Genomic DNA, 13,924 nt, shown 5'->3' on the forward strand with positions numbered 1-13,924 from the left:
ACGTGACATGTGCATGGATTTTACCGTCTACGTTTCAAAATAAAAGCCCAACTGTAAAATTTGAATATTTTAAAAGTAGCATTAATATATTTAACACAGACAAAATATGTTTGTAATCAAGCAATATAAACGTAATAAAATTTGTTGACAGTCTGTTATACATTGACTGATAGGCTATCTAATCAATTGACAAATTATTATTCAAATTTTACTTTTATTTAACAAGTAAGTTATGAACAAATTCTTATTTTCAATGACGGCCTAGGAACAATGGGTTAACTGCCTGATCAGGGGAAGAATGACAGATTTGTACCTTGTCAGCTCGGGGATTTGAACTAGCAACCTTTCAGTAACTATGTTAATCATAGTAACTGACAGTCTAGTCCAACACTCTAACCACTAGGCTACACTGCCGCCCCAAATTAACTTGACATTATCCATTGACTGTTGATCTGCTTTGTGGAGACTGGCTGATAGCTATTTGTGTTAAATCTCTGACTGTCTCACAAAAAAAGCATATGACAATTAATTTTAAGCTTTTAAAACTAAATGATAAAAAAATATGATGATGTTAGTCACGGAACAATGAGGAGTTATATAACTATTACATTCCATCCAGTACACCAGAGGTAAATACTCTAAATACTCTACAGTCTATCTATCTATCTATCTATCTATCTATCTATCTATCTATCTATCTATCTATCTATCTATCTATCTATCTATCTATATCTATATCTATCTATCTATATCTATCTATCTATCTATTATTTCCTTAAATGAACTGTAATTCAGTAATATCTTTGAAAGTTAAATGTGTTACGTTTATATTTTTGTTCTGTATACATAGAGCCATGGCTTCATGGAACTCTTTTCCACATCAAGTAATTCACGCAAGCAGTCAAATCAGATTGAAAAAAACAGTGAGGACTGTGAAGAGTCACACACACACAGGTAGAAACACACATACAAACACACAGCATTCACACTGTACACACACCTGGATCGTGGGTTGTATTAGAGTAGTGGCTTGAGGGCACACACTTAATGCTTTGTGAAATCTGTTGTAAAATATATATTACTGCCTTAATTTTTGCTGGACCCCAGGAAGAGTAGCTGCTGCCTAGGCAGGAACTAATGGGGATCCTTAATAAAACCCCAGGAAGAGTAGCTGCTGCCTTGGCAGGAACTAATGGGGATCCATAATAAACCCCAGGAAGAGTAGCTGCTGCCTTGGCAGGAACTAATGGATTTTTTTTTTTTAAATAGTGAATTATTGATATGAATGTATGTTATTGTGTTGTTATGTTATAATTTGCCATTGAAGGTAGTATAATGACAATTACACTTGCTACAAGCTGCAGGTTCCGGAACTCGACATGGAGAGCATCAGGTTCCGGAACTCGATATGGAGAGCATCAGGTTCCGGAACACGATGTGGAGAGCATCAGGTTCCGGAACTCGATATGGAGAGCATCAGGTTCCGGAACTCGATGTGGAGAGCATCAGGTTCCGGAACACGATGTGGAGAGCATTAGGTTCCGGAACTCGATGTGGAGAGCATCAGGTTCCGGAACACGATGTGGAGAGCATCAGGTTCCGGAACTCGATGTGGAGAGCATCAGGTTCCGGAACTCGATGTGGAGAGCATCAGGTTCCGGAACACGATGTGGAGAGCATCAGGTTCCGGAACACGATGTGGAGAGCATCAGGTTCCGGAACTCGATTTGGAGAGCATCAGGTTCCGGAACACGATGTGGAAAGCATCAGGTTCCGGAACTCGATGTGGAGAGCATCAGGTTCCGGAACACGATGTGGAGAGCATCAGGTTCCGGAACTCGATATGGAGAGCATCAGGTTCCGGAACACGATGTGGAGAGCATCAGGTTCCGGAACACGATGTGGAGAGCATCAGGTTCCGGAACACGATGTGGAGAGCATCAGGTTCCGGAACACGATGTGGAGAGCATCAGGTTCCGGAACTCGATATGGAGAGCATCAGGTTCCGGAACACGATGTGGAAAGCATCAGGTTCCGGAACTCGATGTGGAGAGCATCAGGTTCCGGAACACGATGTGGAGAGCATCAGGTTCCGGAACTCGATATGGTGAGCATCAGGTTCCGGAACTCGATATGGAGAGCATCAGGTTCCGGAACACGATGTGGAGAGCATCAGGTTCCGGAACTCGATATGGAGAGCATCAGGTTCCGGAACACGATGTGGAGAGCATCAGGTTCCGGAACACGATGTGGAGAGCATCAGGTTCCGGAACACGATGTGGAGAGCATCAGGTTCCGGAACACGATGTGGAGAGCATCAGGTTCCGGAACACGATGTGGAGAGCATCAGGTTCCGGAACACGATGTGGAGAGCATCAGGTTCCGGAACACGATGTGGAGAGCATCAGGTTCCGGAACACGATGTGGAGAGCATCAGGTTCCGGAACACGATGTGGAGAGCATCAGGTTCTGTGTCCAACTTTGATTAGTTTCAGAATTCATTCGTTTTTTATGCATAGAATATGTCAAATGTTGGGATATTTTAATTATGCTTGATTGCAAAATATAACTGGAATATACAACCGTGAAAGAACTTCATATAATTCGAAGCCTCAGCAGGTCTGCTGGTATTTCACATGAATATACAACAAAGTATACAACAAACCTTTCATTTGATGTGTTTTATTTATTAAGACACAAACTTTACAAAATGTACAGTTTCAAAAAATATATTGGAATTGTAAGACACTGTGAATTTTTTTTAAGACATATGTGATAACATTATTTGCATAATCACCTCCCCAATAGTACTTTCAATCAGACAACCTGTAAAAGAAGTTACATAGCAGTTTGATAAATAGTCGAACTGTTTTGTTTTTTTGGCATTTTATCTATGTGTGTTATGTTGCTTGAACCTAAATTATTTCTCATGATTTATACGAGAGTATATGCCGGTGTTACATAGGGAGTCTTTACTCTGGAGATAGGAGAGGTCTCGCATCATGCCCGGGAAAGAATAGTCCAACGGCGGGCGAAATGGGAAAACTGGCATCAGTCCGGACGTCACATACGGTGACATGAAATTAGGTATGCCACCACCTGCAGTTGAGTAGGCCAGACGCAAAGGATTAATACCAAAGCGAGGACTCAGCCCGTACATACTTTCGCCTCCGGCAGGTGTTGGCGTGGTTTGCAATGGGGAAAAAGCAGACTTGGTACCCAGAGCCCCCAATGCTACCCCTGGAATTCCAAAATTAGGCCTTGGTTCATTTGAGTGAACAGACAGAGATAGACCGACGCTATCCGAGTTGCATTTATTCTCTTTGGAGCTTAGAACTAGTTCAATAGCCTTCACGATGTCCCCTTTGCAAGTTTTCACCACCGATTCCAAAGTACCCCGCTTGTGACGGGGGAATATCTTCACCATGACCTCGGTGGGGTCCCGGTCCTTTGACGCGCAACCGGGCTCGGTAATCTCAAGCGAAGGATAGTCCTTGGGCCGCTCGGACTCACTGCCCGACTCGAGGTCCGAGGATGACAGAGACCTTGGGCTCTCTGTGTGGTCTGACAGCTGGTCAAAAGCAGCCGACTGACTGCCACTCTCCTTGTCGAAGACCGCCAGTTTTTTCTCTTGATTAGGAGAGGTATCGTTCTTTCCCAATGGAGAGGACAGTGGTGCGGTGTGAGGCGCGTAGAACGTTCGGCCCATGAATCCGTTGTTTAGGTTGTACTTGGTCAGTTTGTCATCTGAAAATATAAATAATAAGAGGAATTAGATTAGATATATGTGATAGGACGTTATGTCAAATTTTTCAAACTGTATGCATTTTCTATAGGTTTCTGATTTAAACGCTGCGTAAAACGCCTCATTGGTCAGATATCATTCCACAAATAATTGGTTAATCTAAGTCGATTTGCACGTATGAAATACCTTAAGAAGTTAAGACTATAAATTCAAGAATATTTTTTTTTACAGTTTGAACAATAATTGCAGGTGGGACTTTTCCACTGTAAAAGGCCTATCTCAATGTAGGCTAAGTCAAATTAAGCATCAAACGGCCATACTAACCAAATGAATCAAATTGACCAAAAACATTGTTTTCAAATCGACTCTCAATACCAACAGGTAACGTTGGACTAACTCACCGTCTTTTTGGTCCTCAGTTCCAAAAACATCATAACTAGATATACTTGGCACGGTGTTTCCAGATCGCTGTACCCCAGATGCCATGGTCAGTCCGGTCTCCCCCGCCCCGGAGCCGGTGTACATGAACTGGAGCTCCCGGGCCTCGCTCTCCTCCTGCGCCTGTTGTCTCCTGAGTGCCACCTGTGCAGCCATCACCCGCTGCCTCTCCGCTATCAGGGTGCACTTTGCGCACACGCAGTCTCTCCAACGACAGAAGCGCTTGTGGCCTTTCAGAGCGGACACCACGCCGTGGTTCCTGCACCGTGCGCATTTCGGGGTTCGGGGGTAGCCCCTCTCCATCGACGGTTTACAGGCAGCAGCTCGGAGAAAGAGAGGCGGAGGGCGCAGAAGGGAAGCGGGCATCTGTAAGCCCCCGACGGAGAGTGGAGAGGAGCTATGCCCACCCAAGCCGAGCGGTCTAATGCTGCCTTCCATTCCACGTGGAGACGTAAACCAGGTCTCCAGAAAGTCCAGTGTAGTTTAGAAGTCAGTCAATGTCTGTGTACTGTCTTCTTCCAACTGACTCTGCCACTCTAAACTCTTGCGCTTAAAAGTTGTTCACCTCCATGTGGTTTGTCTTGAAATAATGCACCGCGGTCACACCCCTTTCTCTTCCTAGTCCTCATGAATATGCGCCCAGGGTGAAGAGTGGTCTAATAGGTTTGAATCAGCTCATTCATTGGAGCTATTGTCAAGAACAATGTCATGGTCTATCATCATAAATGATAAAAAATCTACAAAACTTTTTTTTTTTTTGATCAAAGACATTATAGCCGACTTTTTTTGGCGCGTGCCTTTATTGACCGTATATCTGTAATCTGGATATTGTATCAGATAAATAATGATTATTAAAAAAATTTGCTTATAGGTTTTGGGTTTATTTAATACACTATATGATTATATATGATACATTTTAATTGAAAACATAATGTGATGTAGCATTGTGAGCACAAAGTCAGGTTATTCAGTGTAGTTGTGGTATGTGTTGATTTATGTAAAAATTCAGAAATACTGTATTTTCATAAAAGACAAATAATCCTCCAGACTACTTTTTCTTGTATTTTACAAGTATTTACCTTTCTGGAAAATAATTGAGGAGGAAATTAGTCTAAACACGAATATTATGCTTCAAACTTGACCAATACATATTCCTTATGGATATGTTCGTACTCTATAGTTACTATTGTATAATATATCAGATTAACAGGTGTTGTACTTATACAAGCATCTTATTCCCTTAATGAGTTTTGATTGTACCTAATAATTCCCCTAGGCTAAAATTAATGCTTCTATAGCGTTTCATCAAAGTGGGTAATTACATGTTTAAAACTAGATGTGTGGACACAATTCAGGCCAAATCCTTTATTCAAATGTCCTTCCTTAAAATGTTTTATAAAAATTAATGTTTGATATTGTAATAATGTTCACAATCAATATTTAGCCTACTATTATTGCTTGGCTTTGCTATTAGCGATCAGCTTCATGCAGATGTGTGAAAGAGGACAGTACATTTAAAACACTAATGTAAATGGCCATTGCTTGCAACAACCCCCTCCTTTTCTCCATATCTCCACCTCTCCATCCATCCATCTCTCCATCCATCCATCTCTCCATCCATCTCTTGTTTTCTCCATCTGCATAACTGCCTGGCATGACTGACCCCTCCATCAGTCAGTCCTTCAACCATGGGCCTTATCAGACGTGTACCTAACAGCCTCTGTGTGTACCTTTTATGCTTGGGAACTATTGCCTGCCACACACACACACACACACACACACACACACACACACACACACACACACACACACACACACACACACACACACACACACACACACACACACACACACACACACACACACACACACACACACACACACACACACACACACACACACACACACACACACACACACACACACACACACCACATACTTACAGGGCTTGAAAAAAGGCATCTAGCTAATCACTACAGAAGGAGCTTTGCAATCAACGAGAGAGAGAGAGAGAGAGAGAGAGAGAGAGAGAGAGAGAGAGAGAGAGAGAGAGAGAGAGAGAGAGAGAGAGAGAGAGAGAGAGAGAGAGAGAGAGAGAGAGAGAGAGAGAGAGATAGACAGAGAGAGAGAGAGAGAAAGAGAGAAAGAGAGAAAGAGAGAAAGAGAGAGAGAGAGATAGTGAGAGTGAGAGCGATAGAGACAGAGAGAGAGAGAGAGAGAGAGAGAGAGAGAGAGAGAGAGAGAGAGAGAGAGAGAGAGAGAGAGAGAGAGAGAGAGAGAGAGAGAGAGAGAGAGATAGAGATAGAGACAGAGAGAGAGAGAGAGAGAGAGAGAGAGAGAGAGAGAGAGAGAGAGAGAGAGAGAGAGAGAGAGAGAGAGAGAGAGAGAGAGAGAACTGCTATTTGCAGAAAGATTCCCCACAAGGATTGGGTCTTGAGAGGTGTAGGGGGGTGTACAGCACAGGCTTGGAAATAATCCAAAATTAACCATCAGCATGCCAGTGTTGCCATGAAAAAAAAGACAGGGCGAGAACTGGAGAACAGACGTGACACTGCGTGGTGGAGAACTAGAGAACAGATGTGTCACTGCATGGTGGAGAACTGGAGAATAGACGGGACAGTGTGTTTTAGAGAACAGATGTGTCACCGCGTGGTAGAGAACTAAAGAACAGATGTGTCACCGCGTGGTAGAGAACTAGAGAACAGATGTGTCACTGCGTGTTAGAGAACTAGAGAACAGATGTGTCACTGCGTGGTAGAGAACTAGAGAACAGATGTGTCACTGCGTGGTAGAGAACTAGAGAACAGATGTGTCACTGCGTGGTAGAGAACTAGAGAACAGATGTGTCACTGCGTGTTAGAGAACTAGAGAACAGATGTGTCACTGCGTGTTAGAGAACTAGAGAACAGATGTGTCACTGCGTGGTAGAGAACTAGAGAACAGATGTGTCACTGCGTGGTAGAGAACTAGAGAACAGATGTGTCACTGCGTGGTAGAGAACTAGAGAACAGATGTGTCACTGCGTGTTAGAGAACTAGAGAACAGATGTGTCACTGCGTGGTAGAGAACTAGAGAACAGATGTGTCACTGCGTGGTAGAGAACTAGAGAACAGATGTGTCACTGCGTGGTAGAGAACTAGAGAACAGATGTGTCACTGCGTGTTAGAGAACTAGAGAACAGATGTGTCACTGCGTGGTAGAGAACTAGAGAACAGATGTGTCACTGCGTGGTAGAGAACTAGAGAACAGATGTGTCACTGCGTGGTAGAGAACTAGAGAACAGATGTGTCACTGCGTGTTAGAGAACTAGAGAACAGATGTGTCACTGCGTGGTAGAGAACTAGAGAACAGATGTGTCACTGCGTGGTAGAGAACTAGAGAACAGATGTGTCACTGCGTGGTAGAGAACTAGAGAACAGATGTGTCACTGCGTGGTAGAGAACTAGAGAACAGATGTGTCACTGCGTGTTAGAGAACTAGAGAACAGATGTGTCACTGCGTGGTAGAGAACTAGAGAACAGATGTGTCACTGCGTGGTAGAGAACTAGAGAACAGATGTGTCACTGCGTGGTAGAGAACTAGAGAACAGATGTGTCACTGCGTGGTAGAGAACTAGAGAACAGATGTGTCACTGCGTGGTAGAGAACTAGAGAACAGATGTGTCACTGCGTGGTAGAGAACTAGAGAACAGATGTGTCACTGCGTGTTAGAGAACTAGAGAACAGATGTGTCACTGCGTGGTAGAGAACTAGAGAACAGATGTGTCACCGCGTGGTAGAGAACTAGAGAACAGATGTGTCACTGCGTGGTAGAGAACTAGAGAACAGATGTGTCACCGCGTGGTATAGAACTAGAGAACAGATGTGTCACTGCGTGGTAGAGAACTAGAGAACAGATGTGTCACTGCGTGGTAGAGAACTAGAGAACAGATGTGTCACTGCGTGGTAGAGAACTAGAGAACAGATGTGTCACTGCGTGGTAGAGAACTAGAGAACAGATGTGTCACTGCATGGTAGAGAACTAGAGAACAGATGTGTCACTGCGTGGTAGAGAACTAGAGAACAGATGTGTCACTGCGTGGTAGAGAACTAGAGAACAGATGTGTCACTGCGTGGTAGAGAACTAGAGAACAGATGTGTCACCGCGTGGTAGAGAACTAGAGAACAGATGTGTCACTGCGTGGTAGAGAACTAGAGAACAGATGTGTCACTGCGTGGTAGAGAACTAGAGAACAGATGTGTCACCGCGTGGTAGAGAACTAGAGAACAGATGTGTCACCGCGTGGTAGAGAACTAGAGAACAGATGTGTCACCGCGTGGTAGAGAACTAGAGAACAGATGTGTCACTGCGTGGTAGAGAACTAGAGAACAGATGTGTCACTGCGTGGTAGAGAACTAGAGAACAGATGTGTCACTGCGTGGTAGAGAACTAGAGAACAGATGTGTCACTGCGTGGTAGAGAACTAGAGAACAGATGTGTCACTGCGTGGTAGAGAACTAGAGAACAGATGTGTCACCGCGTGGTAGAGAACTAGAGAACAGATGTGTCACTGCGTGGTAGAGAACTAGAGAACAGATGTGTCACTGCGTGGTAGAGAACTAGAGAACAGATGTGTCACTGCGTGGTAGAGAACTAGAGAACAGATGTGTCACCGCGTGGTAGAGAACTAGAGAACAGATGTGTCACCGCGTGGTATAGAACTAGAGAACAGATGTGTCACTGCGTGGTAGAGAACTAGAGAACAGATGTGTCACTGCGTGGTAGAGAACTAGAGAACAGATGTGTCACCGCGTGGTATAGAACTAGAGAACAGATGTGTCACTGCGTGGTAGAGAACTAGAGAACAGATGTGTCACCGCGTGGTATAGAACTAGAGAACAGATGTGTCACTGCGTGGTAGAGAACTAGAGAACAGATGTGTCACTGCGTGGTAGAGAACTAGAGAACAGATGTGTCACTGCGTGGTAGAGAACTAGAGAACAGATGTGTCACCGCGTGGTAGAGAACTAGAGAACAGATGTGTCACTGCGTGGTAGAGAACTAGAGAACAGATGTGTCACTGCGTGGTAGAGAACTAGAGAACAGATGTGTCACTGCGTGGTAGAGAACTAGAGAACAGATGTGTCACTGCGTGTTAGAGAACTAGAGAACAGATGTGTCACTGCGTGGTAGAGAACTAGAGAACAGATGTGTCACTGCGTGGTAGAGAACTAGAGAACAGATGTGTCACTGCGTGGTAGAGAACTAGAGAACAGATGTGTCACTGCGTGGTAGAGAACTAGAGAACAGATGTGTCACTGCGTGTTAGAGAACTAGAGAACAGATGTGTCACTGCGTGGTAGAGAACTAGAGAACAGATGTGTCACTGCGTGGTAGAGAACTAGAGAACAGATGTGTCACTGCGTGGTAGAGAACTAGAGAACAGATGTGTCACTGCGTGGTAGAGAACTAGAGAACAGATGTGTCACTGCGTGGTAGAGAACTAGAGAACAGATGTGTCACTGCGTGGTAGAGAACTAGAGAACAGATGTGTCACCGCGTGGTATAGAACTAGAGAACAGATGTGTCACTGCATGGTAGAGAACTAGAGAACAGATGTGTCACTGCGTGGTAGAGAACTAGAGAACAGATGTGTCACTGCGTGGTAGAGAACTAGAGAACAGATGTGTCACTGCGTGGTAGAGAACTAGAGAACAGATGTGTCACTGCGTGGTAGAGAACTAGAGAACAGATGTGTCACTGCATGGTAGAGAACTAGAGAACAGATGTGTCACTGCGTGGTAGAGAACTAGAGAACAGATGTGTCACTGCGTGGTAGAGAACTAGAGAACAGATGTGTCACCGCATGGTAGAGAACTAGAGAACAGATGTGTCACTGCGTGGTAGAGAACTAGAGAACAGATGTGTCACTGCATGGTAGAGAACTAGAGAACAGATGTGTCACTGCGTGGTAGAGAACTAGAGAACAGATGTGTCACTGCGTGTTAGAGAACTAGAGAACAGATGTGTCACTGCGTGGTAGAGAACTAGAGAACAGATGTGTCACCGCGTGGTAGAGAACTAGAGAACAGATGTGTCACTGCATGGTAGAGAACTAGAGAACAGATGTGTCACTGCGTGTTAGAGAACTAGAGAACAGATGTGTCACTGCGTGGTAGAGAACTAGAGAACAGATGTGTCACTGCGTGGTAGAGAACTAGAGAACAGATGTGTCACTGCGTGGTAGAGAACTAGAGAACAGATGTGTCACTGCGTGGTAGAGAACTAGAGAACAGATGTGTCACTGCGTGGTAGAGAACTAGAGAACAGATGTGTCACTGCGTGGTAGAGAACTAGAGAACAGATGTGTCACTGCGTGGTAGAGAACTAGAGAACAGATGTGTCACCGCGTGGTAGAGAACTAGAGAACAGATGTGTCACTGCGTGGATGAGGCCTTTATAATTCCATCCATTGTGAAGGGAATTCAGGTTTGCATCTGCGGCTGGCTGGCTTATCCAGGTACATTAAGCTGCTATCGCTCCTTTTGTTTAAATGCACCTGGTGAATCCTTCTCATGCATGGGGAGCTAAGCACCAGGATGGCAAACCCCAGTGTGTTTTTCTAGATGTGTTTACCTGTTACGCTAGATGGTAATCTACGAATGCTGGGCCTTGGAAAACATACCCTTCAATTGTACTCTTTAATTCAACAGATAAGGAACAATTCTCAGTTTGTTGTTAGGAACTAGGTTTAGAATACAAGGGAAAAGGAAAGGGGGGATACCTAGTCAGTTGTCCAACTGAATGTATTCAACTGAAATGTGTCTTCCGCATTTAACCCAACTGCTCTGAATCAGAGAGGTGGGGGGGGGGGGCTGCCTTAATCGACATCCACTTTTTCGGCGCTGCATGTTAGATAACGTGTTTCATCATGGCACTGGATTTGAGTCGGGGCCTTGTCGCTGTAGCAGGACTTAATCTGAGGAAAGGTGGGCGCTAATCTCTGGCCTCATCGCTAAAGCAGTACTTAATCTGACGCAATGTGGCCGCTAATCTCTGACCTCAGTGTGAGAAACCTGATAATGTCCCCCACCCCTTTATGAGAGAGAGAGAGAGAGCATTACTGTGTTAACGGTGTCCCACACTTTGTAATTCTGTCACACGGTGAGGAAAAACACCGGACTCAAATTATACAGTATATATATTCTTTTTAGTTCACCTTTATTTAACCAGGTAGGCTAGTTGAGAAGAAGTTCTCATTTACAACTGTGACCTGGACAAGATAAAGCAAAGCAGTGCGACACAAACAACAACACAGTTACACATGGAATAGACAAGCGTACAGTCAATAACACAATAGAAAAAAGAAAGTCTATATACAGTATGTGCAAATGGCATGAGGAGGTAAGGCAATAAATAGGTAAATTACAATTTAGCAAATTAACACTGGAGTGATTGATGTGCAGATGATGATGTGCAAGTAGAAATACTGGCATGCAAAAGAGCAGAAAAGTAAATAAAAACAATATGGGGATGAGGTAGGTAGATTGGATGGGCTATTTACAGATGGGCTATGTACAGCTGCAGCGATCGGTTAGCTGCTCAGATAGTTGCTGTTTAAAGTTAGTGAGGGAAATATAAGTCTCCAGCTTCAGCGATTTTTGCAATTCGTTGCAGTCATTGGCAGCAGAGAACTGGAAGGAAAGGCGGCCAAAGTGGGTGTTGGCTTTGGGGATGACCAGTGAGATATACCTGCTGGAGCGCGTGCTACGGGTGGGTGTTGTTATCGTGACCAGTGAGCTGAGATAAGGCGGAGCTCTACCTAGTAAAGACTTACAGATGACCTGGAGCCAGTGGGTCTGGCAACGAATATGAAGCGAGTGCCAGCCAACGAGAGCATACAGGTCGCAGTGGTGAGTTGGTGTATGGGGCTTTGGTGACAAAACGGATGGCACTGTGATAGACTGCATCCAGTTTGCAGAGTAGAGTGTTGGAGACTATTTTGTAGATGACATCGCCGAAGTCGAAGATCGGTAGGATAGTCAGTTTTACGAGGGTATGTTTGGTGGTGTGAGTGAAGGAGGCTTTGTTGCGAAATAGAATGCCTATTCTAGATTTGATTTTGGATTGGAGATGTTTAATATGAGTCTGGAAGGAGAGTTTACAGTCTAGCCAGACACCTAGGTATTTGTAGTTGTCCACGTATTCTAAGTTAGAACTGTCCAGAGTAGTGATGCCAGTTGGGCGGGAGGGTGCGGGCAGCGATCGGTTGAAGAGCATGAATTTGGTTTTACTAGCATTTAAGAGCAGTTGGAGGCCATGGAAGGAGTGTTGTATGGCATTGAAGCTCGTTTGGAGGTTTGTTAACACAGTGTAAAAAGAAGGGCCAGATGTATACAGAATGGTGTCGTCTGCATAGAGGTGGATCAGGGAATCACCCGCAGCAAGAGCGACATCGTTGATATATACAGAGAAAAGAGTCAGCTCGAGAATTGAACCCTGTGGCACCCCCATAGAGACTGCCAGAGGTCCGGACAACAGGCCCTCCGATTTGACACACTGAACTCTGTCTGAGAAGTAGTTGGTGAACCAGGCGAGGCAGTCATTTGAGAAACCAAGGCTGTTGAGCCTGCCGATAAGAATACGTGGATTGACAGAGTCGAAAGCCTTGGTCAGGTCGATGAAGAGGGCTGCACAGTACTGTCTTTTATCGATGGCGGTTATGATATCATTTAGTACCTTGAGCGTGGCTGAGGTGCACCCATGACCAGCTCGGAAACCAGATTGCACAGCGGAGAAGGTAACGGTGGGATTCGAAACGGTCAGTGATCTGTTTATTGACTTGGCTTTCGAAGACTTTAGAAAGGCAGGGTAGGATGGATATAGGTCTGTAACAGTTTGGGTCTAGAGTGTCACCCCCTTTGAAGAGGGGGATGACCACGGCAGCTTTCTAATCTTTAATAAAGGACCTGGGCCCGTACTCATAAAGCGTCTCAGAATAGGTGTGCTGATCTAGGATCAGCGTCTCCCTGTCTAAGCCATCTCATTTGTTGTCATCCAAAACTGATCCTAGATCAGCACACCTACTCGGAGACGCTTTATGAATACGGGCCCAAGTGTTGAATCTAAGCAAACATCCTGACCTGAAGAAATGCCTTACTATCTACTGTATAAGACATCATATCTCTTCCTGCTCTCTGCTTCCTGCTCCTTCAGCCAGAGAGGAATATGGAGCCACCACCAGTCCACCATACTACTACAGCACCATTCAGGTCCCCACCACATGCCTACAGCACCATTCAGTTCTCCACCACATGACTACAGCACCATTCAGTTCTCCACCACATGCCTACAGCACCGTTCAGTTCTCCACCACATGCCTACAGCACCGTTCAGTTCTCCACCACATGTTGTTTTCTGAACCAGTCCTATTAACCAGTCCTATGAACCAGTCCTATGAACCAGTCCTATGAACCAGTCCTATGAACCAGTCCTATGAACCAGTCCTATGAACCAGTCCTATGAACCAGTTCTATTAACCAGTCCTATGAACCAGTCCTATGAACCAGTCCTATGAACCAGTTATATGAACCAGTCCTATGAACCAGTCCTATGAACCAGTCCTATGAACCAGTTCTATGAACCAGTCCTATGAACCAGTCCTATGAACCAGTCCTATGAACCAGTTCTATGAACCAGTCCTATGAACCAGTCCTATGAACCAGTCCTATTAACCAGTCCTATGAACCAGTCCTATGAACC

At 44.7% G+C, this 13,924-nt stretch overlaps 1 protein-coding gene across 1 annotated transcript; it reads right to left on the reverse strand.

Annotated features, from left to right (window-relative positions):
* Window positions 1-2,666: 2,666 nt before the first annotated feature.
* Window positions 2,667-4,730, reverse strand: LOC139534706 (doublesex- and mab-3-related transcription factor A1-like). The gene is made up of 2 exons (XM_071334093.1): window positions 4,147-4,730; window positions 2,667-3,747 (listed from the first exon to the last, which is right to left on the reverse strand). Exons 1-2 carry the CDS (start codon window positions 4,619-4,621, stop codon window positions 2,921-2,923), a joined length of 1,302 nt encoding a protein of 433 aa, XP_071190194.1. The 5' UTR covers window positions 4,622-4,730; the 3' UTR covers window positions 2,667-2,920.
* Window positions 4,731-13,924: the final 9,194 nt, after the last annotated feature.

Source organism: Salvelinus alpinus, chromosome 11 (genome assembly GCF_045679555.1).
Source record: "Salvelinus alpinus chromosome 11, SLU_Salpinus.1, whole genome shotgun sequence".
In the NCBI taxonomy this organism is placed as follows: Eukaryota; Metazoa; Chordata; class Actinopteri; order Salmoniformes; family Salmonidae; genus Salvelinus; species Salvelinus alpinus.